The sequence below is a fragment of the Schistocerca piceifrons genome, chromosome 7, assembly GCF_021461385.2.
Source record: "Schistocerca piceifrons isolate TAMUIC-IGC-003096 chromosome 7, iqSchPice1.1, whole genome shotgun sequence".
NCBI classification, from domain to species: Eukaryota; Metazoa; Arthropoda; class Insecta; order Orthoptera; family Acrididae; genus Schistocerca; species Schistocerca piceifrons.
This window is the reverse complement of record NC_060144.1, coordinates 35,869,082-35,896,964: the sequence shown is the minus strand read 5'-3', so window position 1 is coordinate 35,896,964 and position 27,883 is coordinate 35,869,082. Positions and strand designations below refer to the sequence as shown.

The 27,883-nt window shown below is 43.2% G+C and overlaps 1 protein-coding gene across 1 annotated transcript in view; it reads right to left on the bottom strand.

Moving 5' to 3' along the window:
• The window catches only part of LOC124804753 (AP-3 complex subunit beta-2), a 241,403-nt gene that overhangs the window by 201,990 nt on the left and 11,530 nt on the right, over positions 1 to 27,883 (bottom strand). The window contains exons 2-3 of the mRNA XM_047265059.1: positions 4,729 to 4,804; positions 126 to 296 (exon numbers count right to left, since the gene is read on the bottom strand). Coding sequence (XP_047121015.1) covers positions 126 to 296; positions 4,729 to 4,804 — 247 coding nt within the window. The remainder of the gene's footprint in view (positions 1 to 125; positions 297 to 4,728; positions 4,805 to 27,883) is intronic.

Below are 27,883 nucleotides of genomic sequence, written 5' to 3'. Positions count from 1 at the left end.
AGTAACTAGCATGTGGCACTTTCAGCCAAGGATAAACCATTACATATCCAAATTTGATGTAAATGAGCTGTTATTTTCTCATAATTTATACAGATAATTTATCTCAAATAACTTTTTATTCTTACCTTCAAAGCTCTTTGAAAGGTGGAGATAGATAACAATGCTAAATCCTGTTGTTCTTCAGCATATCTCACTAAATATACATATACTAATTTTTTCACTTCAATGTTCTTTGAAACAACATTTTTAACAACTGCTGGAAAAAGATCAGATGCATCTCTTCCTTTTGCGACCATCTGAAAAAAGACAGGTAGTTTATATGGCAAATTTCAGAAATATGTATCTGTATGAAACAATGTGAGGTACCAAATCAACGTGCAAGAAAGGAGGTTCTGGGAAATAAAAAACACCTTAATACTAGAAGAAACAAATTATTGGCAAATAATAGAAATGAAAACAGAACAAACAAACCTGTCAATTATTCTTATTTTTGGAGTGTAATTTCCAACAGCAGCAAGGTTATTCCACATGAAACACTTGTTCAGTCTAAAAAGGATTAAGAGTAGTAACTGCCCACAGATTTAATTACAAAATCATATGACGACTCATTCAAGGAAACTACAACAATCATGAGTCACAACCATCAGACCAGATTCATATGGTGGAATGATGAATATTTTAAACTTGACACAGCACTAATTTCATAAAAGATACAAACCCCCCCCCCCCCCCAATGAATATTCATTCAATCGTACATTCTCACATCATGCTCTGTAAATTCTGCCATGAAGGACAGCCTTCAGAGATGAGAAATGAGTCAAGTTATACATTAACAGGCAGAGGTAATCATTGCTGGCTACTTCTGTAAAGTATAATAACTTTAAACAATCTGCCTATCACCAATCTACTCAAGCTATAATTATGGTCAGTACATCTAGATTACTTTGTATACGAATGTAAGGAGCAAAAAGGAAAGGGGGGGGCTGTGGAAAGGGGGGAGGGCAGGTGGGAGGAGGATGCTGTTACTCCTACTCCTCCTCCTCCTCCTCCTCCTCCTCCACTAGTCAGCGCTGTTTCTACCAAACATTGAAACAAAGATTTAAGAAACTTTATAAAGACCACTACAAGCTTTCCATATAGTAGCAAAGTCAAGACCTATCAAATACAAAATATTAGAGTTGGACATAATTTACACTCGAGTTCAAGTATTGTGATAAATTGTGGAAGTCGTGGCCGATGAGGTATTCTTTTACTTTGTTTGAAGTATTTGGAGATTTTCAATTTCCTGCCCGACATCCATTGGAAAACAGTTATATTATAAACTTTTGCATCATACTGTAAAACTGCATTCACCATCCCACAGACAAATTCATTATTTTTCCTTATAGTATTGTGGTTAACTGCTGAGTTCATCCTAAAAATTCAATGTTATTACTGACCACAATTACCCTGAATAATCGAAATACTTTCGAACAGGAATTCCTTATTCGAAACCTTATCCAAGTTCCGTGCTTAGGTACTGTAGGCCTGTCTTCTTGACGTAATTTGATACGCTGGTCTGCTTCCGAGAGGAGTTGACATATTTTTCATGTAGTATTCCAAATTTTTCTGGCAGCAATAATGTCACTGTACCAAAACCCTCTCCGGTCCATATAATCTAGAAGAGCATCAACACACTCCAGTGTGGTACAACGACTGAGAATGTTACTATCTTCACACCAACTTTCACATTCAATGTCCTCCTCTTTGTTTTGCTGTCAGGCAGTAGTCACAATTTCAGCATTGTTCATGTACTGGAAGCTGGCTTTACATGCATTGATCTTGAGCCACTCAGTCAAGTTTTCTTCTGCATCAACATCTTCAAAACCACTTAAATCCATTGAAGATTCATTATCTGAGCAGCTTTTATTTCTTCATCACTGAAACCTTGAAAATCACTTTCTTCTATGCCTGGAAGAATTTTCCTCCATGATCGAACTAGTGTACGTGGCTCGATTTTGTGCCAGGCATCATAAATCCCATGTACAGCATCTAGAATTGTTAACTCCTTCCAGAAGCCCACCAAATCATCCTCATCAGTAGACCAGCTCCAATCACTAGTAGTTTTACTTAATAGTTCCCAGAAGCGTTAGTGATGCACAAAATTGTAATGTGTTCTTTAGACAGCTTATATTCAGGGGCATAAATTTCACTCTTATAAGCAAGGAATCGGATTGGTAGACATTTCCAACACAGACCACTTCCATCTGCATTATAAATTTTGTCTGGTATGAAACTCTCTTATTCTACAAATTTCTGAAACTCTTCCCAGAAGGAATCAGCTGCCCCAACATTTGAGCTAAGCTGCTCTCCTGGCACAATAAATCAATGAATCCTGTGATGATGTTTGAAGCTGGATAGCCATGCACATGAGGCATTACATTCTCCCTCTAACACTAGAGCTTCATGAAAAAATTTAGCTTTTGCAGCACACATTGCACCTGAAACCGTGACACCTTCTGCTCATTTTTGACTAAACGACTGCAAAAGAGCAGCATACAATTCATCAAATACAGATTTCTTCATGCTTTTAAACGTATGTTCCAGAAATAGAATTGCATTTCCTGACAAAAATCTGAATTTTTTGCTTATTCTTTTTTGTGTCCTGAACAGTCTGAATTCCAATGCCATAATCAGCAATTGGTTTCGCAGCAGTGTGCCCCCTCCCCTTTTCTCAAATCTTTCAATTAATTGTAATTTTTGTTTTAATTTCAACACATTTCTTTCATTTCTCCATCATCTCTTTTACAACTTCTCTTAACTTGCTTCATTAACACTTATGGGCCAATTAACATCACTTATGGGCCAATTAACATCAGAAAACTGACCTTTTTTATTTATTTACACAGAACAGGCTGACAATTGGAATGGTACTCATTGTCACAAAGTGAGTCATTTATTGCTGTTTGCTACAGGAAAATATTGCACTTTTCCTTTTTAGATGCACGAATAATCCACAAATGAATGACTGGGAGTACACTGTACATATATTACTGTGTAAGTGTAACAACTTTAGGTGCTTGAAGAGGCTTCTGCAAGGTGTTCAGTTATCATCTTCACACAACATTCTTACTGCACACTTCTGTAGAATAAATACTTTTCTTGCCTTTTCTGTAATGCCTCAGAAAATCATGTAATATGACAGAACACAGTAAACGAATGCAAAATATGCCAGGAATCCTGTCTGCAGTCCAACAGAGTGAGAGAGATTTCTGAGTGCAAAGCAGGAAAAACTGAGTTCTTGGTTAACTTGTTCACATGCTGGTGCCACCTCAGTTTATTATCCATCTGGATGTCTGGGAACTTCACACACAGCCTCATCAAGTGTATACTCATTGATTCCCACTTCTGGCACCTGTAAAATCAAACAATGGAAACTCCAGGCAGGAATACCAACACTGTATGAAAAGATAAGAGTGTTACTTACCATAAGGAAGACACATTAAGTTGCAGACAGGCACAATGAAAAACACTTACATACAGCCATAAACTTTGTGTGTCTTAATTGTGCCTGTCAGCAACTTAATGTGTCTTCTTTACAGTAAGTAACAATCTATTTTTTCCTACACTGTTGATGTTCTGGCATCTGTAAGTTAACTTTTATTCGTTTGGTATTGTTGCAGGAGTCTTTCTAACATTAACAGTTAAACTGTTATCTGCAACCAGTTGTAAACCTGTTCCACTCTCTCCTGGCTACTTCTTGTATGGATGAGTTTGAGCCTTTTTTGATATATTTATATCAGTAGCAAATATTACGATTTTTGGATAGTTCTCCAATGTCACATATAAATAATTTTCCAAACAATGGGAGCAGGCAACGCACTGAGCCTTGCAGGACTCCATATTTAATGTTTCCCACTCTAAATTTAATCTTACTCCTGTCCTATCATTTGTATTTAGAAAACGTTCCCCTTTTGTATCCTTAGATCACATGAGATATTGCCTTTAACTGTATCAAAGAAAAATTTAATCAAGAAACTAATTAATTTGAGACAGTAATCAAGAAACTAATTAATTTGAGACAGAACTGCTGGCTAGTACTTATCTTCTGGAGGTGAAATGTATGATATTCCCGATACATAAATCTAACATTAAAAGGAACAATACTACCTGCTTTCGCTGCTAACAGTTCATTCACTGGGGACAAGAGAGGGATATCCTGGGGCAAGTTAAAAAGGAAGAGCAGATGACTCAGACAGGAGGAGCAGAGAGATATACAAAACATGAAAATGCAGCAAATGAGCAGCAAACAGAGAATACAATGTTTAAAAAGGAGATTGACAGAAAATGTAAAATAGCTACACAAATGCAATTAAGAGGACAAATGCTAGACAGTAGAAACATGTATGACAAGGGGAAAGATCAGTGCTACGTATAGGTAAACTGAAGAGATCTTTGGACAAAGAGAAGCAGCTGAATGAATATCAAGAACACAGATGGTAAGCCAGTAATAGCCAAAGAAGGGAAAGCAGAAAAGTGGAAAGAATGTATATGAGGACTACACAAGGGGTGGGAGAGGGGAGGGGGGGGGGGGGGGGTGAATGTGTGCTCTAGCTGAAAAAGAGATTTGTCAAAAAACTAGCAAAGTTTCCAGACTGACTTATGTGCCTGTCAATGATGTAATGCCTTTACTGTCCAGTGAATTGTTACCATTATTCTTAAATCATTTAAATTTGTAATTGTTATTACCCCAATAATCCTTTTCATGGCTTCCAGTTTGAGACCATCTTTGTTGCTATCCAGCATCTGCTTGAGGTCATCATGCCTAGAACACAGGAAAAAAAGCAGCGTAACTTTGATGGATCCATTTGTGACACAATGTCTGTTCAGCATTTCACAGATAAATGTTTATCGCTGTCATCATTAGTAATCAGTATTACAACAATAATATAGCAGTAATTCAGAAGATTCTTGTATCTTCTGAAGAGAAGATCTTGTACCTGAAGCAATTATAGCTATCCACCAATGAAAAATTACATATAACTCTAGCAAATTTTTTTCCTCCAAAATATAAATATGTCACATCAGGGCTGAAAGTAACACATATCCAACCTTCTAACATTAAACTTCCATCAAATGTTCATACAAGAGACAACGTATGAATTACAGAATAACAAAGAGCTACAAATGAATACACAGAAAATCAATGGAGAAATGTTACAGACTCCTTTATCTGGAATAGGGGAGGACAGGGAATGGAGGAAAGTATTTCCCTTTCCATCTCACCTCTCCTCACATCCTTGACCTGAGGTCCTGCTTGAATTCCCTAATCAATTCCCACTGTGTCATTCCCTTCAATGCTTCCTGTTCCTTTATTATATTGATGAAAAATTTAGCCATAAACTTAATATTTTCTGCAAACTCCCTCTGCCACTCTTCAACAAGTATATTTTTTATATCTCTATTTGATTGTACTTTCAATCTAGAGACAATCCCCCACTCCTACTCCTATTCCTACTCCTCACAAAACCTCTATGACTGCAGCACCACTGAGTGTTTGTAAGCAGTTTTTATTATTAGACTGTTGTGGCCATAGAGAAAAGAACTGAGTCATCAGGGCAATGTATAGAGACAGTTGGCTCTCAGTGTGTCTATCAAAAAGTGGATTAACTATGGTAACAAAATAATGATATGCATGTCTTACACGTGACTATAATAAATCATCTGCAAATAAGTGGTTGTTTGTGTGATGACCTACTTGACTTCACTCCATTCCTGTGGCCCTTACGTGGGCATAGGGCATTCGGGGAAACTCGTTGTCCATCTGTCTCTTTGGCCATATCCCTGAATTCTGCCCAAATCCTCTTGCTTCCCCTTCCACTGTCCTCCTCTATGTACAACTAAGTGTGCATTTCTTCCTTGTTCCCTGGGCATTCCACTCCAATGCTTTCTTCTCTACTGCTCTATCTGGTTTTCCCAGTCTGTGTCCCATAGATCTCTACTTACTCTCAAGTGTCTGATTTACTATACGTATGTGGTTTGTTTTGCTCCAGAGCTATTCATTACTAATTAATTCTGGCCACAAGATATTCATGATGTGCCGGAGATATTTATGGACTGTAACTGTAGTGTTATCTTCTTGTTTACTTTCCAATCTTTACTGGCGAACAGTGCAGCCTTCACATTTGCATGAAAAATATACATTTTAGTTTTGCATGTAATGTTTCTCTTTCACCATGCTGGATAAAACTGTATTGAGGCCTTCTTTAGTGGTTCTACACTGTCACCAGCTCCATCATCTATCACTATTTACTCAGATAAAGGAATTAAGTGAATGTCTCCATCTGCTGTTCCCCTACAAACACCAGCACGTCCACGTTCCAATAATTGACTCATTTCCTTTGTTTCACCTATACTTATTCTGAGGCCAGCAAACTCTACTTCTTCTACAGTGAGTTTAATTTAGCTTTCATACCTGTCAGCCAACTGCTCAGACTATATTGTCTGCAAAATCCAAATCCTTCAGATGTTCATGAATCCCGCATTGGATTCCTCTTCTCTTTCCTGCAGTGACTCTTCTCATAACTGAGTCAAGGACAAGTAGAAAAAGCATTGGTGACAAAATACTGCCCTGCCAGTCTCCAGTTGTTTTCCCCATTGGCTCTGTGAGACTGCCCTTGAGGAGCACACAACATTTGTTGCCATCATACAGATCTTTGACAAGGTTCAGAGAATCTTCTGTGGTATACCATATTTCCACAACATCAGCCACAGCACTTTATGTTTTACAGAATCAAAGATATTTTCAAAGACAATGAGTGTTAGGTACATGGTTGCCTGGAATTCTTTGCTTTGGTCTATGGTGATCCTAAGAGTATTAATAAAATCAACACAACTACACTCCTGGAAATGGAAAAAAGAACACATTGACACCGGTGTGTCAGACCCACCATACTTGCTCCGGACACTGCGAGAGGGCTGTACAAGCAATGATCACACGCACGGCACAGCGGACACACCAGGAACCGCAGTGTTGGCCGTCGAATGGCGCTAGCTGCGCAGCATTTGTGCACCGCCGCCGTCAGTGTCAGCCAGTTTGCCGTGGCATACGGAGCTCCATCGCAGTCTTTAACACTGGTAGCATGCCGCGACAGCGTGGACGTGAACCGTATGTGCAGTTGACGGACTTTGAGCGAGGGTGTATAGTGGGCATGCGGGAGGCCGGGTGGACGTACCGCCGAATTGCTCAACACGTGGGGCGTGAGGTCTCCACAGTACATCGATGTTGTCGCCAGTGGTCAGCGGAAGGTGCACGTGCCCGTCGACCTGGGACCGGACCGCAGCGACGCACGGATGCACGCCAGGACCGTAGGATCCTACGCAGTGCCGTAGGGGACCGCACCGCCACTTCCCAGCAAATTAGGGACACTGTTGCTCCTGGGGTATCGGCGAGGACCATTCGCAACCGTCTCCATGAAGCTAGGCTACGGTCCCGCACACCGTTAGGCCGTCTTCCGCTCACGCCCCAACATCGTGCAGCCCGCCTCCAGTGGTGTCGCGACAGGCGTGAATGGAGGGACGAATGGAGACGTGTCGTCTTCAGCGATGAGAGTCGCTTCTGCCTTGGTGCCAATGATGGTCGTATGCGTGTTTGGCGCCGTGCAGGTGAGCGCCACAATCAGGACTGCATACGACCGAGGCACACAGGGCCAACACCTGGCATCATGGTGTGGGGAGCGATCTCCTACACTGGCCGTACACCACTGGTGATCGTCGAGGGGACACTGAATAGTGCACGGTACATCCAAACCGTCATCGAACCCATCGTTCTACCATTCCTAGACCGGCAAGGGAACTTGCTGTTCCAACAGGACAATGCACGTCCGCATGTATCCAGTGCCACCCAACGTGCTCTAGAAGGTGTAAGTCAACTACCCTGGCCAGCAAGATCTCCGGATCTGTCCCCCATTGAGCATGTTTGGGACTGGATGAAGCGTCGTCTCACGCGGTCTGCACGTCCAGCACGAACGCTGGTCCAACTGAGGCGCCAGGTGGAAATGGCATGGCAAGCCGTTCCACAGGACTACATCCAGCATCTCTACGATCGTCTCCATGGGAGAATAGCAGCCTGCATTGCTGGGAAAGGTGGATATACACTGTACTAGTGCCGACATTGTGCATGCTCTGTTGCCTGTGTCTATGTGCCTGTGGTTCTGTCAGTGTGATCATGTGATGTATCTGACCCCAGGAATGTGTCAATAAAGTTTCCCCTTCCTGGGACAATGAATTCACGGTGTTCTTATTTCAATTTCCAGGAGTGTATGATGAGCACAAAAACCAGTCTGAACTTTACATTTTCAGTTTTCAAGTGAATTTTTAAGCCTACTTAAAAATTATCTGATGAGAACCTTTCTGGGCACTGACAGCAATGTAATACCACAGCAGTTGTTACAATCCGATAAATTTCCCTGTTTTTGGAGCTTTGCCCCTCTTTCGGCAGGTTTATCACCAACCCGTTTTCCCACTCCATTAGGGATTACTCTTCCAGCCAAATGTGTTTCAACAAGGAGTAGAGCATTCTAATATTAGTTTCCATATTGGCTTTTAAGAGCTCCAGTGCTACACTGTCCAGGTATGGCGCCTTTGATTTTTTATGCTTCTCAAAGCAATCCCAGTTTCATCTGTTTTGGGTCACAGCAGATTTTTATCTTGATCTACTTCGACTTACTCTGAAACATATCTCACCTCTTGTTCTTGACCACTGTCACAATTTAACAGCTCCTTGAAATGCTCCTCCCATCTTTGTGGCTGTGTCTGTTGGGTCGTAATCACCCCCTCCCCCAATCCTTGCTCTTAATTGGTCCTTCATGTCTACAGATCTTCACTGACAGCCGTTTGGTGATATTGTGCAGTTCATTTACATTCCCATCTTGCTGCTCTTCTACTACCTGTGACTGCTCATCTATCCATTTCCCTTCATCTCACCTTATCCCTATTTTCACTCTTTTTTTTCTCTCCATGTATTCTTTATACACTTCAGTCTTCCATGCTCAAATTTTACAAAGATTTAACTTCTTTTTGATTCTTTCTTGTGGTTAATTTCACTCAACATGTCATCAGAGATCCGTACTTTCCTTTGATGTCTCTTAAATCCTAATATGTTGTCTCCAACATCTAAATAGCTGTTTCTAAGTTTTCGCCAACCCGTGTTACTTCCTTCCTGCACAAAGTTTCCTTCACAGAGTACTGGAATGGAATCTGTTTTGTAGTTCAAGTGCAAATTTTTCTTCGATGTGTTGGTCTTTTAATCTTACCACATCTACTTTGTGGTTCCTGTGATTGAGATTGGTTCTGTTTGCAGCTATCTTTAACCTGAACTCAACCAAAACTAGGTGGTGCTCACTTCCAACATCTGTTCCCCTCTTATTTCTGACATTGAGCAGAGTGTTACAAAACTCCCAGCTATGCAATCCGTTTGATTTACAGTGATCTGGAGAGATCCACAATATCTTATGGCAGTTGCAAAGTGGATTGATTGGTTGTTTTGTTTTAGGGTGCAAAAACAAGTAGGGTCATACATGCTCATGTCAAAACTATAGAATATGAAAACAGAGAGGCGTTAAAAAACGACTACACATCGATCCAAATTGACGTACGAGAACACAGCTAAAACAGGGACATGGAGAAAGGTCTACAAAATACACCACAGAGAAACGGGGGTCAAGAACTAAAATTTAAATGGCCTTCGCCTTATTGCTACAATGGATAAAAAGTAAAACGCTAAAACGGCTCATAACTCAAACAACAAACACAAGCGGGAACATTGACAGTTAAAAAATGAGAATACCGTCAGGAAATTGTGGACAGTGAAAACTTGGGCACAATGTGTACAACGTGGGGAGAAGCACAACTTAACAAATGATGATGGCTAAAAAGGCAGTGCCCAATATAAAACCTAGTTAAAATGACCTCCTCACAGCGGGAGGGCCGAGAGGAGGTTGTCCAAGCTGGTGGAAGAGGCTTAATAACCTGGAGCTTGTTCCCATGAAGGGAACACCAGTGGCGATACCAAAGTGACACCATCTCCTGACAGATGGCAACACACAGATCATCGGAGGAAATATGAGAACTAATGGTCTGAGGTATGAGAACTGCAGCCTTGGTAGCAGCAGCAGCAGCAGCCTTGTTTTCTGTCAGACTGACATGACCAGGAACCCACATAAGTAGCACAGTGGCTCCATCATGAGTGAGCAAGTGACTGTTTTCCTGTACCCGTTGCACTAAGGGATGGGCTGTGTACAGTGCACAGAGGCTTTGAAGGGTGCCGAGTCTGAGCAGATGATACAATTGGAAAGCCTGTGTCACTGGATGTACTCTGTGGCCTGATACATGGCGAAGAGCTCTGCTGTAAATACTGTGCAGTGTGCCAGAAGCCGATATCAACAGACACGGGCACCAATGACGAAGGCACACCAGACCCCATGGTCAGTCCGAGAGTCATAATTGTATATAAATGTACTATTGCGAAGTTCCATGCAAAGTTTGTGAAACTGAAGGCGATAGAGTGAGGCTGGAGTAGCATCCTTAGGAAGCAAATGAAGGCCAAGGTTAATATGGGCCGCTTCATGAAGCCAAGGCGGTGAAGGGTTCACACCCACTGGGTAAGCTGCAGGTAGTGTGAAGTTAAGCCGCCGTAGCAAGTGCTAAAAGTGGACTCCAGGAGGTAACAGGGAAGAGGGATGCACCCCATACTGGCGATCAAAGGTGTCATTGAAGGAGGAGGTGTAGGACAGGTGGCCACGCATGGCAGACAAATGTCATGCATACCTGCTGAGAAGAAAGCCATGGCGGTAGGACAGCAGTAGTTCAGCAGCTTCTGCATACAGACACCCAAACAGGCTAGTGTAAAGGGCACCAGTGGCCAAACGGATGCCACGATGGTGGATAGTATTGAGACCGCGTAAGAGGGACGGACGTGTAGATGCATAAACGAAGTACCAATAGTCTAGTTTTGAACAAACAAGGGACTGGTACAAACAGAAGAGAGTGGTTCGATCTGCACTCCAGGAAGCACCATTGAAGACACACAGGACACTGGGGTACTGTGTACAATGGGCTGCTAGGTAAGACACATGGGAGGACCAAGAGTGTCCTATCAAGCATGAGCCCCAGGAATTACATAGCTTCAACGAATGGAAGAGCAACAGGCCCAAAATGTAAAGATGGTGGGAGATACCAATTGCGCCACCAAAAATTCATAAAAATTGTTTTGTCAGTGGAAAAACAAAAGCCATTGTCAACGTTCAATGAGTAAAGATCATCGAGACATTGCAAAAGACGCCATTCAATGAGACAGGTCCATGGAAAACTGCAATAGATTGCAAAATCGTCAACAAAAAGGGAGCCAGAGATGCCCGGCAGGCCATTATAGGGTTAATGGCAATACCAAAGAGGACGACACTCAGGATGGATCCAAGAAGCACACCATTTTCCTGAATAAAGGTGTCTAACAAGGCAGAACCCACACGCACCTTGAAAACTCAGTCTGACAAAAATTCCTCAAGGAAATGGCAAAGGCGGCCACGTAAGCCCCACGGGTAGAGAGTACGGAGGCTAGCAGTCCTCCAGCAGGTGTCATAGGCTTTCTCCAAATCGAAAAATATGGCCAAAATCTGGGACTTCAACAGAAAACCATTCATGGCATGGGTGGACAAAGTGACGAGATGGTCAATTGCAGAACGGTACGCTCGAATCCAGTCAGTGGTTAGTAAATTGCAAGACCCAAGCCATTGTACCAGCAGGGCATGAATCATACGATCTATCACCTTGCAAACACAGCTGGTGAGAGAGATGGGGCAGTAGCTAGAAGGAAGGTGTTTGTCCTTACTGGGCTTAGGTATGGGTATGACAGCGGCTTCACACCAGCATCTGGGAAACGTGCCCTCTGCCCAGATGTAGCTGTACGTATTAAGAAGAAAGTGCTAGCTCACAAGAGACAGGTGCTGCAACATCTGAATGTGAACAGCGTCCATGCCTGGGACAGTGGATCGGGACGACTTTAGAGCATGATCTAGGTCTCTCATAGTAAAGGTGCCATTGTAGCACTCATGATTCTGAGAAAAGAAGGATAGTGCCCGAAATGCACTTGAAATGATCACACAGTCACTCTGTATCACACACACACTCTCATGTGCACTAAAACCAATTTGGGGGGGGGGGGGGGGGGGGGGGGGGGGGGAAGAAGAGCTAATCAAGAAACACAGAAGAACTAAAAGAAAAGCACAGGGAAATGTGACTGGCTGACCACTTACAAAAATCTAGGGTCGGCCAGCCACCCTTTGAAAACTTAAGAACATCTCCCTAAAATCTTGTTAAAAATGTTGGATAATTCACAAAACTTTAAAAGCTTAACCACACTCGTTTGATCATTACACCCGCCAGCAAATCCACCACAGTCCACTGGTCGGCAGATACAATGCAGTCCAATAAAATGTGGCACACCATAATCTGTATGCCACAAGCATCACAGAGTGGAGGATACTCTCGCTGGAGTAAGAATCCACGTGTCATAGGGCTGTGGCCTACGCGAAGACGCGTAAGAAGGACCTCGTATTGCCGACATGGCTGGAAGGAAGTACTCCACGGCTGAGTTGCGGACTTTATGACATGGAGCTTGTTATCGGTTACTGCCAGCAACTCGTCTTCCCATCGACACATGACTTTGTGCCTCAACAGTGAGGTGATAGCATGTAAGAGGATAGTACACCAAAATACCAGAGGATCACAACATGCCTCCTTGGGTGCTCGATCGGCCCTTTCATTCCCCGCAATTCCAATGTGCCCACGTACCCAGCAGGAAGACACCTCCTTCCCCAGTTGTCGTAATTGTAGGAGGGCTTACTGGATATTCTGGGTTACTGTACCTGCTGAATACAAACACTGGAGAGAGTAAAGGGCATTCAGAGAATCTGAGCAGACGAGAACTCTAACACCAGGAGAACGTCTCATATGCTACAGTGTTCGCAAGATCAAATATAATTCTGCGTCGAAGACTGTAAATTCTGGAGGCATTTCGACCTTGGGGACTCGACCCAGGAAAACAACAGAGCAACCAACAGAGCCCCCTATTTAGACCCATCCGCAAAAACAGCTAAATGGTCATGGTACTCTGATAAAATATCAAAGCATGTCACATTAAAAACGGAAGCAGGAGTGCTATCTCACCTGTACAACATCAAATTTAAAATCATTCTGGGCCTCTCCAGTAACCAGAGTGGAAGACGGCTAAAACGCTGGATTTGGGGTCATACTGGTACCACACTGAGTGACTCCAGCACATGCTGCATGCAGATCCCAAATGGCGTCGTGGCTTATGGGCGGATGGAAAAAAGACATTCCAGAGGTGGACGAGCAACAGTATTGTGTGCGGATGAAGTTGGAGCTGCAAGGAACTTACACAACTGATGCACCATGAGGAGCTGGCACTGGATGGGAAGTGGTGGTTCCCCCACCTCAGCAGAGATGCTAGGTGTGGGACTGGTCCAATAAGTGCCCGTGGCCAGTCAAACCCCCTAATGATGGACAGCGTCAATGATATGCAAGTAAGAGGGCCTCGCTGAACCATACATGGTGTAACCATAGCCCAGCCACGAACGCACAAAAGACCGATAAAACTGAAGGAGACGTGCCCTGTCTGCTCCCCAAGACCTGTGATTAAGGCACTTGATGATGTTCAGGCTTTCAGGTCTTGCAGGTCTGGTAATCACGACAATCAGGAGTCAAAAATGAGGCCCAGAAACCGCACTGTGTGTCTAAAATGTAGGGTGGTGTCCTCCATATTCAAGGCAGGCAAATTAAAAATACGACGAGAACGATTACAATGAAAACACACACACACACACACACACACACACACACACACACACACACACACACACGCAGGAAACTGAAAAACCGTCTTTGCAGCCCACTCCTCTAACCGCCGCACTGTGAGTTGCAACTGACAGCTCACCATTGCAACACTGGATGAGGAACAGAAAACAGCAAAGTCATCCGCAAATAAGCAGCACTGTACTGGACTCCTTACTATGGATGTTATACTATTGATGGTTGTGTCAAAGAGGGTAACACTTAAAACACTCCCCTGGGGGACACCATTCTCCTGCTCAAATCGATCACACAGCGTGTCATCAACACGGGTCCTCAAAAACCGCTGAGACAAGAAAGACCGTAGGAAAATGGGGAGGTGGCCACGAAAGCCCCATTGATGCAGTTGTGTGAGAATACAGTGCCTCCAAGCAGTATCGCATGCCTTATTTATATCGAAGAATATGCCGATACAGTTATGTTTACAGAGGAAAGCCTGCTGAACACCTACCTCTAGGAGGGTCAGATTGTCGACAGTGGACTGAAATATTCGGAATCCACACTGTGAGTGGCTAAGGAGTTGCCTGGTCTCTAACAACCTGACCAAGCAATGGTTAACCATTCGCTCCAGGATCTTTCCAACACAGCTCTTTAAGGCAATACTCTAATAACTACTGGGACATGTGCAGTCCCTTCCTGGTTTGAGAAGAGGGATCAGAATTGCCTCCCTCCACGAGTTGGGGAAGTTGCCTGTCTGCCGTATTAGATTAAAACATTTGAGGAGGATTTCCTCTGATGCTGCTGGCAAATGTTGAAGCATGCAGTACTGGATTTGGTCGTGACCGGGTGCAGTGTCACGGATTTCAGTCAGTGCCGATGCGAGCTCCCACATGGAGAAAGGGGAGTTGTAGGCCTCAGAACTGTTGGACCTGAAGTCCAACTTTTCCCTCTCTACAGTCATGCAATAGCGACGAAACGCTGGATCCAGGCTTGCATTGGCAGTAGTTTGTGGAAAATGTTCAGCCATCGTCTGAGCAATGTCTCTGGCTGTTGTTTGGAGGTCGTCAATGATCTTCCACTGAACAGATTCGGCAAGGGTGGGATAACACAGAAGTCGATGGCTGAGAATGACCAAGCAGCAGTAAAGAAATGTGTGTGAGTACCTGTGTTGAGGACGCACAGCTTGTGAGATGTCATGAGGCCCTCCAAAACCCAACCCCAAGGGCAAGTATTAGTTGAGCCCCACAGGACATGATAGGCATTGAAGTCTCCCAGGAGGAGGAATGATCACAGGAGTTGCGCAATACGGTCCGTGAGAACCTCAGAGTCTAGTGCATGTTGCGGAGGTAAATACAGTGTGAAAACAGTGATCCTTCGACATGCGATTTTGAACTGCAACTGCTTGGAGGTCAGTACCCAAGGGGAGAACAGAGGAGTGGTGCGTATTAGTAACAAACACTGTGACACCTCCCTTGGCCCTTTCCCCCAATAGGTCATCCTTGTGGTACAGCGTTTATCCCTGTAGCACAGGGACATCTGTATCTTTAAAATGAATTTCTTGTAAACAAAAGAACAAGGGACGTGCCTGTGCTACGAGCTTGAGTTCCTGCACGTGAGTCCTGAACCCATTCATGTTCCACTGTAGTATGGGAGCTATGTCATCAGTGCAGTTTTAAATTACCTCTCTCTTTGCACCGGGAAGGTGAATCACTTGAAGAGCAAGGGGGAGAGGAGGGGCTGCCTGGATTCAAGGCATCTAACTCCATGATATCCTCCTCATCAGTCAGACGGGAAAGAATGATGTAAGACGGTGCTCTGGACAGCTTTTGACCCCAATGTCATGAGCCTTTCCCTGCTCCCTGTCCCTTCGAGGATGAGGGGGAAAGGGGGGTAGAGAGGAACCCTACTTTTCTTGTACCTTCCAGATGCTCACTGCAGAACTGTTGCTGGTCTTTCATGGTGCAGCTGCCTAGATTGCTTTGTCCTTACTCTTTTTCCCTTGACATGTACATGTGCAAGTACAGATGCTTGTGGTGGATGCAGGTACACTAGGCATCACCTATGTCAAAGCGTCCGCCTTGGTAGTAGGTTTCTGCACCATGGAAGAATATGAGGAGTTTTATCACATTACATTCTTTTTTGACTTTGGCATAGGGGATCCGCATGGTCACTTTTATTGTCTGTACTTTTTGTTCTTCAGCAACAACGTGGCAGTCTCAGCTCCAGACTGGATGATTCCCAGAGTAGTTGATGCAGATCACCGGAGACAGCAGTCAGTCCCAGAGTCATGAGTGGCTTTTCTGGAGTTCACACAGATTGCTTCACCTCCACAACCCATGGTTGTACGGCCGAAACGCTGGCATTTATAGCACCACATATGGTTCGAAATGTAAGGCCAAACATTAAGTCGAAGGAATCTCACCATAAGATGTTCAGGCAGTGTCAGAGAATTGAATGTGACAATGAAAGTGGCAGTCTTTTCAATTGCTCCATTATTCCTGGGCATTCGTTGCTCCACATCAACTATTCCCTGTGATGGCCGTTCTTCCTTCAGTTCCGTTATGTCCATGTCTATGATATCTCGGCATGTGACAACACCCTTACTGGAGTTGAGAGAGGTGTGCATCTCAGCAATGATATCATAGTCAGCCCATTTCTGCGATTTCTTAAAAAGGTCTACCTGCTTTGACCTGTTAGTTTCAACCAACAGTGGGCCATTACGCAATCGTTTTATAGATTTTAATGTTCCAGCAAGATCTTCCAAACCCTTGTGGATATAATAGGGGACACTTTTTCAAATGACCCCTCCTTCCTCTTTATCATCAGGAACACATTGTAATTCATGACTTCACGAGTCCTGTTACTGCAGTCCAAAGTACTCTTATCAGGAGGACTAGCCTCTCTCATTCTTTTACTCCTAGGCAGTACACTTTTCCCCCTGGGAGGAGAAGATGATGATTTCGAGGGTTCCATCTTGGTCCCATGAGCAGCTACGGAAATAAGGGCCCACTCAGACAAAGCCCCGCATGCCTGAGTATGCCTTGTACAACTGAGGTGCATCAGGTTCCCCAGAGGTTGCCCACTAATGATTGCACCACCTCAACTTCCTTGCATCAGCACACAGCACACCTAGAAATCGAGGGCTCTTTTATAGAGGTGTATCCTGTCCTCACGATCTGGGCGGTCAAGCCAAGATCCCCATTCCCCGAGACACACAACATTCCACTGCCGCACCACATGGTAGTCGTTGAACCATGCCCAGAGCTTACAGTGATGGGGTTGGCAGCGCTTACCAGTTCCCAGCTCAAGAACCCCGGGGTCGCCAAACACGTGCCCAGCAAATCAATGCTGAGCCCCTGAGGAGCTGGGACATGGTGTGGTAAAGAGGAAGTGCAGGGAATGGAATATTATGCAGCAGTAGGGATAACATTTGTAAGATAGTCCACCTGGTCATCACACCTGGAGAAATCTTGTTCGTCTAAGGTCGCCAGGGAGGAGTCAAGCAGCCAGTCAGCCTTAGTAAGTTGTCATTTGGTTGCACACGCAGGTGGGGTAGGAGTTAGCAAATGGATAGCACGTGGGAAATGGTCACTCAATTAGGTGTCAGAAAGAACGGACCACTAGAGACGATGGGCAAACTGGGCAGTGCAGAAGGATAGGTCCAAATGGGAACAGGTCTTTGATGAGTCAGAAAGGAATGTGGGTGCTCCTGTGTTACGGCACAAGAGGTTAAGTTGATTAAGAAGGTCAGCCAAGAGCACACCTCTCTGACAGGTTCTGGGAGAACCCCAAAGGGAACAGTGCACATTAAAAGTCACCGAGCAGCAGAAATGGGTGAGATGGCTGCCCAATAAGCTGGAGAATGTCTGCCCTGGTAACATCGAAAGAGAGGAATATAAATGGTACAAAGGGAAAACATCATGTTAGGAAGGAAAAAATGAACTGCAACAGCCTGAAGACAGACAGTCAGGGAGATGGGTTGACTACGAACGTCATCCTGTATGAGCAGCACGACTCTCCCACGAGATGGAATGCCGAACTCAGGGGGAAGGTCAAAATGGACTGGAAAGAAATGTGAAAGCTTAAAGCGGTCATGAGGATGCAATTCTGTTTCCTTAAGGCAGAGTACAAGGGGACACTGCAATTCTAAAAGCAGCTGTAAATCCTCTTTGTTGGATTGAAGGCCGTGAACGTGCCGCAATGTAGAAACAGTGCACTTCCAATGACTAGGTAATGCTCAGCACACATATCTATAAGCAATTCACCATTTACATTTCTGTTCCCACTGCCATGTGCACCCATTATATGTTGAAACCAGTCATTTTCTGAACCAATTTTTGCTGTCAACTCTCCTATTAAAAATTTTGTCACTACAATTAAGTTTGTCTAAGGACTTCATCTAGGCCAAGTCTGTAAAATGCATCTTTCAGTTTTCTTCAGTCACTTCACTAGGTGCATAACGTTGAATTACAGTAATATTTCACACATTTGTTTTGAAGCGTATGGTTATCCTTTCTGAAACTGGTTTCCAATCCAGTAAGCTCTTTTTGTAGTTTTTAGATAGTAAGAGACCTACACCATTCCTCTGCATTGCATCTTCACTTTTTCAACTTGTCTAAACCTTTCTGCCCCTCTCAATGTTCTTAATTTCCAAAATCTAACACAAGTTTTCCTTTTCAGGCCAAAGGTCATATCCTTAAAAGCCATCTGGGTATTTCTCATTTTAGTTTCTGTGATTTGAATTTTTGGTGGTGCAGGATATCATCCCACAGCCCCCAAGTGTCGTGATGTAGCTGCCACCTCACGGCTTGCACACCTTGCCCTTACCCCTTGGAGAGCCTGTCTTCACCTCAATTACAGAATGCTATCCATCCCTCAGCAGTAAGGGCAATGTGCATCACAGTTGTTCTAATGACTAAGGATTTTCTGTTGCCCACATTAGGGGACTGTGCCTGCTATCACAAAATCGCAGAGAGGAAAAAGAAAGGATACAACAGAATACAAGACACAATGTTCAGAGACACACTTTGGATCCTCTGTGGAGACATGCCCAGTTGGGAAACCCTGGCAACAATTACAATACCACTGGCATATCTCTCAATGTCACTGGAACACACAAATCCCTAACCCATGCAGACAGTGTTTCATTAAGTCAGTGTCTTGTGAGGCAGTTGTTTGTACTATATATCTGTCTAATTCAAAGTCCCTCATTATAAATAGCATGTTATTATAATTAAAGTGCAGCTACTACAGAGTCCAATGTGGGCTGTAATTACCATACAGCAGGAAAACTTGATAGATATTTTAATGCATTAATGTGGAACCTATATATGCCGGAAAAAAATTAGTTCCAATTTTGGCCACCAGTTGCAAATCTGGCACTATGAATGCACGAAAGACATACAGTAATGTTTCCATGTGTAATGGGTTAAGATTTGGATGTGGAGGTAAATGGTTCAACAAGGGATAAAGGTACAATGTTGATTTTATTATTAACCGCTGCTTATACAATTTGTTCAATATGAAAATTGGAGGTGATAATGAGATACTGTACAGTGTCAGACGTGCACCTGGTGGCCAAAATTGTAACTAATTGTTTTCCAGTGTAAATCAGTTCCACATTAACATACCTACTATGTTTCAATAGTATACGATAATTACAGCCCACACTGGACTTCTGTGAGTAGCTGCACTTTAATTATAACCACCAAGCACAAGCACAAAATTTAAAGTCCCCCCCCCCCCCTTGCAGTTTTCCATCTTTTTTTTTTTTTTTTTTTTTTGGCAATGCTTAATCTGAGAAACTACTGTAAAAATTTTGAGACTGATTCACAAGGAAGGTTTGTTTATATAATTTACTATGGCTATGCCAGACAAGTTGTCTGGCCATAAATATTTATAGTGACATGCATGTTAGAAGGTGGCTGCATGAAGTGTTCTAGAGAGAGAGAGAGAGAGAGAGAGAGAGAGAGAGAGAGAGAGAGAGAGTGCTCTCTTGCTTCCGTCCCGCATCTCACCTATTGCCCACCCTAACCGGCAATGCTGGGGTGAGGGCTGTATCAGGCTACTGATTCTGCTTCTGACTCTCCCCATAGTAGAATTTGTAAGCCTGGAAAAGCATCACTGCTTATTGATGTAATAATTGTGTCTGCTTTATGCTACACATAACAAACACTATAGTGGCTAAGTAACTTCACCATACCTAAACTAACATGAAAATCAATGCTAAATATTCTATGTGCATTCTACAGGCAGATGCAGCATACTGGCGCTACTGGCTGGAGTGCCATGTGTGCATCATCATCCCGACGATCTGTGTGTCTGTGTGTGTGTGTGTGTGTGTGTGTGTGTGTGTGTGTGTGTGTGTGTATACGTGCACATGCAGGTGGGGACATGCAGGTGGGGACACCAGGGATAGGGGGAGGGGGAGGGGGGGAGGTGGACAGTGCGCCCTCTTGATCAGGTCTGGAACGGCCTTGTGGGAATCCCGACGATCTGTGTGTGTGTGTGTGTGTGTGTGTGTGTGTGTGTGTGTGTGTGTATACACGTGCACATGCAGGTGGGGACATGCAGGTGGGGATACCAGGGAAAGGGGGGAGGGAGGGGGGGAGGTGGACAGTGCGCCCTCTTGATCAGGTCTGGAACGGCCTTGTGGGAATCCTTAAGATACATCAGTGCAGATTTGATAGAACCAAAATATGCACAGGCCTTGTGATGACTCTAGTGTGACACTGCACTTGTCTTTTTTCTTATACACTATTTGTCTTATTTCTGTCACGTAGCCACTTTATGTTACGACATGATTTCTTCAATAAAGTGAGGCTCATATTACATTGTGGAGCAAAAAAATGTTGTGATCTGTACAAACCAATACACAAGGTAAACAACAATGTAGATCTCATTACAACTGAAGGAAAAAATAAATATTCATAATATCTGAAATAAACAAGGACATAGAAATTTACAAAGAACATGTGCATGACAAGCAAGACTGAATTTCTTCTAATGCCTTTCCCAAATGCTGTCAACAGATTTTGATAAAATTTTTCCTTTTTTCCAGCACATATTCACTGTACATTTTCGATTTGCTATCTGTTCCTAAAAGTACATGTCTGTGTCCTAATGTGTGTGTCCAGTTCTTTCTATTTTTCTACCTCTACCTGTGGATACAACCTCCATTAACCACTGTGTAGTTAATGTCACAAGATACTTAGCATGATAGCATATGTTAGTATTTCTTCCCTTTCCTATAACGTATGGATTGTGGGAAGAGTGATTGCTTAAATTCCTCTGTGTGTCCTGTAAACAATCTAATCTTGTATTAACAATCCCTACATCATCAGTGAAGTATACGAGGCTGAAGAATCTCTCCATTTTCTTCAAGTAATACCGGTTCTCAAAATTTTGTAAGTCTGCTTTCATGGGATAATTAGTACCTTCAAGAGTTTGCCAGTTCAGGTTTTTCAACTTTTTAGTGATGCTCCCCATGATTCAAATGGAGATATGACCATGTATTCCAGCTAGCTGTTCCTAAAAGTACATGCCTTGTTAGTCCTGAGCAATAATCTAAGTTGGACCATACAAGTGCTTTGTAAACAGTCTCTCCTGTAGAATGGCTGCATTTTGCAATGAACCAAACTCTGCCACCTGCCTTATCTATGATTGAGCCTTCCATTTGATTTCCCTACAATCTGTTACACCTAAATATTTGCACGATTTGACTGATTCTAATTATGAATCATATCTATTGTATTCATACGACACCACACTTTTTTTTCCCCATTCTGAGAAGTGATAATTTTATGTTTAAAAAGAGTTGGCAATCCTCGCACCGCTGTGAAATCTTATCAATATCTGATTGAATATATGTGCAGCTTATCTCATATGATACATCATAGATAACTGCATCATCTGCTGAAAGCCTGAGGTAACACAGGGTAACATAAGTGAGACTGGTCTTTAATTATCCATCTTTTTTTGTCTTTCCTTTTGTGTGTTGAATCCTTCACTTTGTAGTGGAGGGTGCACTTTTATGAAACTCCCTGGTTGATTATGAGAAGTAAAAGACAGAGCTACTGGCAAGACATTCTATAACATGGACTGTAAGTCATGGCTGGCTGAACAGTGAAGCCAGTAAGAGAATTGCCCACAAAAGAAAAAGATCAGGATTGAGTCCCAATTCATAGTTTTAGCTCTTGTACACTCTGGTACATTTGATTTTCAACCATGACATGTGTGAAGTTGGGTTGTGTTGATTTGAAACTTTTGCAATGTGAATTGTCAACGTGGATTGTCGAGCCTACTTTCAACTTTCAAATAGTCTACCGATTTGTATCTGACTTTTTATGAGAACACACCGAATCAATTGACAAACTGCAGAAATTGTTCAGGATTAAAATTAACACAAATTTAAGAGTAGAGAAATAAGTTCTCAGTAATCTTACTATAGAGTAGAGCACACACACACACACACACACACACACACACACACACACACACACACACACACTATTCTGTTAGTTGTTACATTCACTCCTAAATTATTTACATTCTGTCCGAACTTTCCAATATTTTTTGGTGTTCTGACATCTGTAATTGATTTTGTGGTGGTGGTCTTCAGTATGACATTCCTTTGTGGTCAATGCAGTTTGTAATCTAATGCATCAGTATTTAACTTTTACACACATGCACTTCTATTTCACTGAATTAAGCAGTTAACTGTTTCAAGCAATCTCCTTTTATTCAACAGTTTTCTGTATTTATTTTATTATTATTACCACTGTCTCCTGTATATGTTTTTAAAATTCTGCTGCATACATTTTGTTGTAGGTACACTGTTCTCCTTTCCAAAATGCCATATTGCATAGGTCACATTCATGATAAATGTTATGACATTGTTACAATTTTGAAACAACATGGAATTAGTTAAGCAACTAAATAATAATTTATAGCAACAAACTACTTTGTGGATATTACTTTTGACTGGTGAAGTACGGCTAGCTTCTTGATGGGTAACTATTCAAACAATCTATGTGCAGGAAGTAAGTCCTCTTTTCATACTGGTGGGTTGGTTTTATTTTTTGAAGCATGTTTTTCCTTCTTCATAAATGAATGTGCATTGCAAATAATAGTTTTGGCCACAGAATGAATCATGCAATGGGAGAATGAAAAAAAAAATACAACAGGTTTTAATGTTTCTTAGACACTGTTATTTGAACTAGTTGCTGGACCTGACTGCAATACTTACTTACTTTACGAGTCATCAACAACCACTAAAACTTTTAAATAAGAACATCAGAGGGAAGAAAAGCTCTTTCTTTTTGCAAAAACTGAAAATAAAAGTCTCTAAATCTAAATAATCAACAGTGAAATAGTGTAGAACAATTAAGAGCATACAGTGGACAAATGCAGTAGTAACTGTAATTTTGTATCTGATTAATACTCTGACAAGGAACCTTGCATTTTGTGAGCAATGTTCTCAACAGGTGAGCATCCAGGTATGTTTCACGACCTATCCTCACAGCTTCAATTCTGCCCGTATCTGTTTCTACTTCCCAAACTTCAAGCAGCTCTCCTGTAGCTTCAAATAAAGCTGTACAGGCGAGTAAGATTACAGGTTCAAATCATGAACCAGTACAAAGTTTTAATCTGTCAGGAAGTTTCAAAATAGGGCACACTGTGCTATAGAGTGAAATATTCACTATGGAAGGTAGTATGTGATGTGAAAAGAACATTGGATTGCAATTATCAAAAGCAAGAGCATCCATTGTCTAAGATTTCTGTCAACCAAGACATTATTGAAGGGCAGACTGAAAAAGAGCCCCCATGACAGTGATTCAACTTTTTAAAGCAACTTTACAGTCTGTGAACGCTGCATCATAATGTTCTAAAATTTACAATAGCTTTCAGGACATCTCCACTCCCAGAACTTTTACAGAATTCTCAGAGATTTTGAGACGACTGGTTACTAAGAGAATTTTATTCCTGAGTAAAGTGTATTTTTATGTACTGCTGTTAGTTAGTTTCTCCTCCATCTGAAGTACTATTGCTGGACTAAGCAAGCACATTTTCTAAAAACTGCACTCTTCTCAGTAAATTTCATATGTTCTATTGCTTTCATGGCATGATGTCCCAGCAGCTGGTATAACTTATTCTCTTTAGTCACATGTTCTACATCATATTCACTTTTCATGAAATACAGGCAGTGTGTTAACATTTTTACACCCCTGCAAACCAGAAAATAATTAGAAAAATCTTTGAATATATGCTTATATGCACATAATTCATGGTGAAATTCATAATTTTCATTTTTAATACCATTTCAGAACACGGACATGCTACTAGTAAACGTGCATTGGTCGTCATTCATTAACATGACATCTGGCAGTGTTTCCGACCAAATGTGAGGAGTACAACTCAGCAAATTTAGTTTTTTCAGCAAGACCAAAAGACTGGCAAAGAGTTATGTACAGTTACAGTCAAAGAGAATATAATACAGTGAGTGCTGGAGCGTAATTCTGACATCAGAATCATATCTTCCTCCCTTGTTCCATGGTAAGAACCCTGCTGATAAAACTCTGTACGAACTAACATTTCTGATTTTCATCATGGTCATTTCACAACAGACACAGGAGAAAAAATATGTTACATGAAATGCATGAACCGAAAATGAGTGCTCCCTGATTCTTCTTGAAACACGCACTGAGAATTTCAACAGTAAGTCTCTCCATGATTCACGGTGCCTCCTGTAGCATCCGCAACAAAAAATTTTTTTTCCTTTTTTTTGTTATGTTTTTAGGGCGCAAAACTGCTACGGTCATTAGCGCCAGTCTGTGACTTAGGAAAAGGTAAAAAAACGAAACTGGAAACCAGTAGCAATGGGAACGAAACTCAAAAAATTGGAGAAACTAAAAATAGAAGGAAAGCTTAAAAAACCACTGTAGAAGGGGGTTAGTTGTCCCCAAAAAGAGCTTCAAATGACTGACGTCATCTCACTGGCACTAATAAACTCGAGAACGCGATCGGCTGAGCGCTTGTCATCTGCTAAAATGGAAGATATATCAGGCGACAGCTGGAGACGGGCGCGTAACGGAGTAAAATAGGGGCACTCATGTAAAAGGTTTCTTACCGTCCACAGCTGAGAGCAGTGGGGGCAGAGTGGGGGAGGATCACCACTTAAAAGATGTCGATGGCTAAAAAGACAGTGCCCTATCCGGAGTCTAGTTAAAATTACCTTCTCCCAACGACGCGTTCGAGAGGAAGAGGTCCAAGCACAGGGAAGAGCTTTCACGTTCCGCAATTTATTATTGGGAAGTGTCGACCAAAGTGCGTGCCATAAAAGAGTAACACGACGACATAAAACACTCCGTAGATCGGCGAAGGGAATCATGCGAATAGCTGGCTGAAGAAGAGAGACTGCAGCCTTGGTCGCTATATCGGCCGCCTCATTTCCACAGATACCAACGTGTCCTGGGATCCAGAGGAACGCCACAGAGACGGCCCCCCAAGTGGAGCAAGTGGAGGCAGTCCTGAATCCGGTGGACCAGAGGGTGGACAGGGTACAGAGCTTGGAGACTGAGGAGAGAGCTGAGAGAATCTGAACAGATAACATACTGTATCCGCTGATGGCGACGGATGTATTGGACAGCCTGGAGAACAGCATAAAGCTCCACAGTATAAACCGAACACTGGTCGGGAAGCTGAAATCGATTTGGGGTGTCGCCAACAATATAGGCACTCCCTACACCTAACGATGTTTTTGAGCCATCAGTGTAAATAAATGTGGCTCCTTCATTTGTGCGTTTGGGCAAATGCCCGACGATAAACAAGTGAAGGGGTACCATCCTTGGGAAATTGACAAAGGTCACGGAGCAGGCAGGTCCAGGGACGGAGCCAAGGCGGTGCTGTACCCAAAGTTGTCAAGAAAGTTTTAGGAAAGCGGAAGGAAAGAGAATGGAGCAGTTGACGGAAGCGGACTACCGGTGTTAGTAGGGAGGAAGGGCAGCCTGCATACCCTAAATCCAAGGAGGTGTCGAAAAAAATGTCATGGGCCGGATTAGCTGGCATGGAAGACAGATGGCTAGCATAACGACTCAGAATGACAGCTTGCCAATTGGACAGCGGAGGTTCAGCAGTCTCAGCATAAAGGCTTTCCACAGGGCTGGTGTAAAAAGCTCCAGACACTAAACGTAATCCACGGTCGTGGATAGAGTCGAGACGCCGAAGAATAGACGTCCGAGCAGAGAAGTAAACTATGCTTCCATAGTCCAATTTCGAGCGCACTAAGGTGCGATAGAGGCGGAGAAGGACCACTCGGTCCGCTACCCAGGAGGTACCATTCAGGACACGGAGGGTGTTGAGGGATCACATACAGCAAGCCGAAAGATAGGAAACATGGGAGGACCAGCACAGTTTTCTGTCAAACATAAGACCCAAGAATTTAGCAATGTCCGAAAACGGAAGGTTGACAGATCCTAGATGTAAGGAAGGTGGAAGAAACTCCGTACAATGCCAAAAATTAACACAAACGGTCTTACTGGGAGAAAAGCGGAAGCCTGTTTCGATGCTCCTAGAGTGAAGGCGATCGAGACATCCTTGAAGACGTCGTTCAAGAAGGCTGGTCCGTTGAGAGCTGTAGTAGATCGCAAAATCGTCCACAAAGAGGGAGCCCGAGACATCAGGAAGGAGACAGTCCATAATTGGATTTATGGCAATGGCAAACAGTACAACACTTAGCACGGAGCCCTGGGGTACTCCGTTTTCTTGGGAGAAAGAACGGGAAAGAGTAGTGTTTACCCGCACTCTAAATGTGTGCTCCGCCATAAATTCGTGAAGAAAAAGGGGCAGCTGACCTCGAAAGCCCGAAGAAAACAGTGTGCGGAGGAGCCTGTCCTCCAACAGGTAAACGGCAATTCACCATACACTCCAAAACCTTACATACACTACTCGTGAGAGAAATGGGGCGATAGTTAGAGGGGAGATGTTTGTCCTTTTCAGGTTTCGGAACAGGAACGACGATAGCTTCCCGCAATCATCCGGGAAAAGTTCTGTCGGTCCAAATTCGATTATAAAAGCAAAGGAGGTAACGCAGACTATGGTATGATAAATGCAGCAACATTTGGATGTGGATACCATCCAGTCCTGGGGCGGAGGAGCGAGAAGAAGAGAGTGCATGTTGGAGTTCCCGCATGGAGAAAACAGTATTATAGCTTTCGCGATTTTGAGAGGAGAAAGCTAAAGGTTGCACTTCCGCTGCACGTTTCTTCGTGAGAAACGCTGGCGGGCAATTTGAAGAGCTCGAAATCTCAGCAAAGTGTTGACCCAATTAGTTAGAAATTGCGACGGGGTCCACTAATGTATCATGCGCGACAGTGAGCCCAGAGACCGGGGAGAAACTAGGCGCGCCTGAGAACCGTCGAAGCAGACTCCAAACTTCCGAGGAGGGAGTGAAGGTGTTAAATGAGCTAATAAAGAATTTCCAGCTTGCCTTCTTGCTATCGCAGATGACAGGACGGCATCGCGCACGGAACTGCTTATAGCGGATACAGCTGGCCAAAGTAGGATGATGGCGGAAAACGCGAAGAGCACATCGCCGCTCACGTATTGCGTCACGGCATGCCTTGTTCCACCAAGGAACTGGGGGGCACTGGGGCAATTCGGAGGTGCGTGGTATTGAACGTTCCGCAGCTGTAAGAATAACTTCTGTAATATGTGTGACCTCATCGTCGACGCTAGGAAAGTGACGGTCATCGAATGTCGGTAGAGACGAAAAAAGTGTCCAATCGGCTTGGGCAAACTTCCAGTGTCGCGGGCGCATACATGGCAGTTGTGGCTGCAATCTAAGGACACATGGAAAGTGGTCACTCGAGTGTGTATCATCAAGGGCGAACCATTTGAAGTGCCGAGCTAGTGAAAGGTCCAAATGAGAGAAATTTGTCGTGGAGGCAGACAAAAATGTAGGGTCCCCAGTGTTGAGGCAAACAAGATCTGCTTGGTGGAAGACGTCTATCAACAGTGAGCCACGCGAACAAGGATGTGG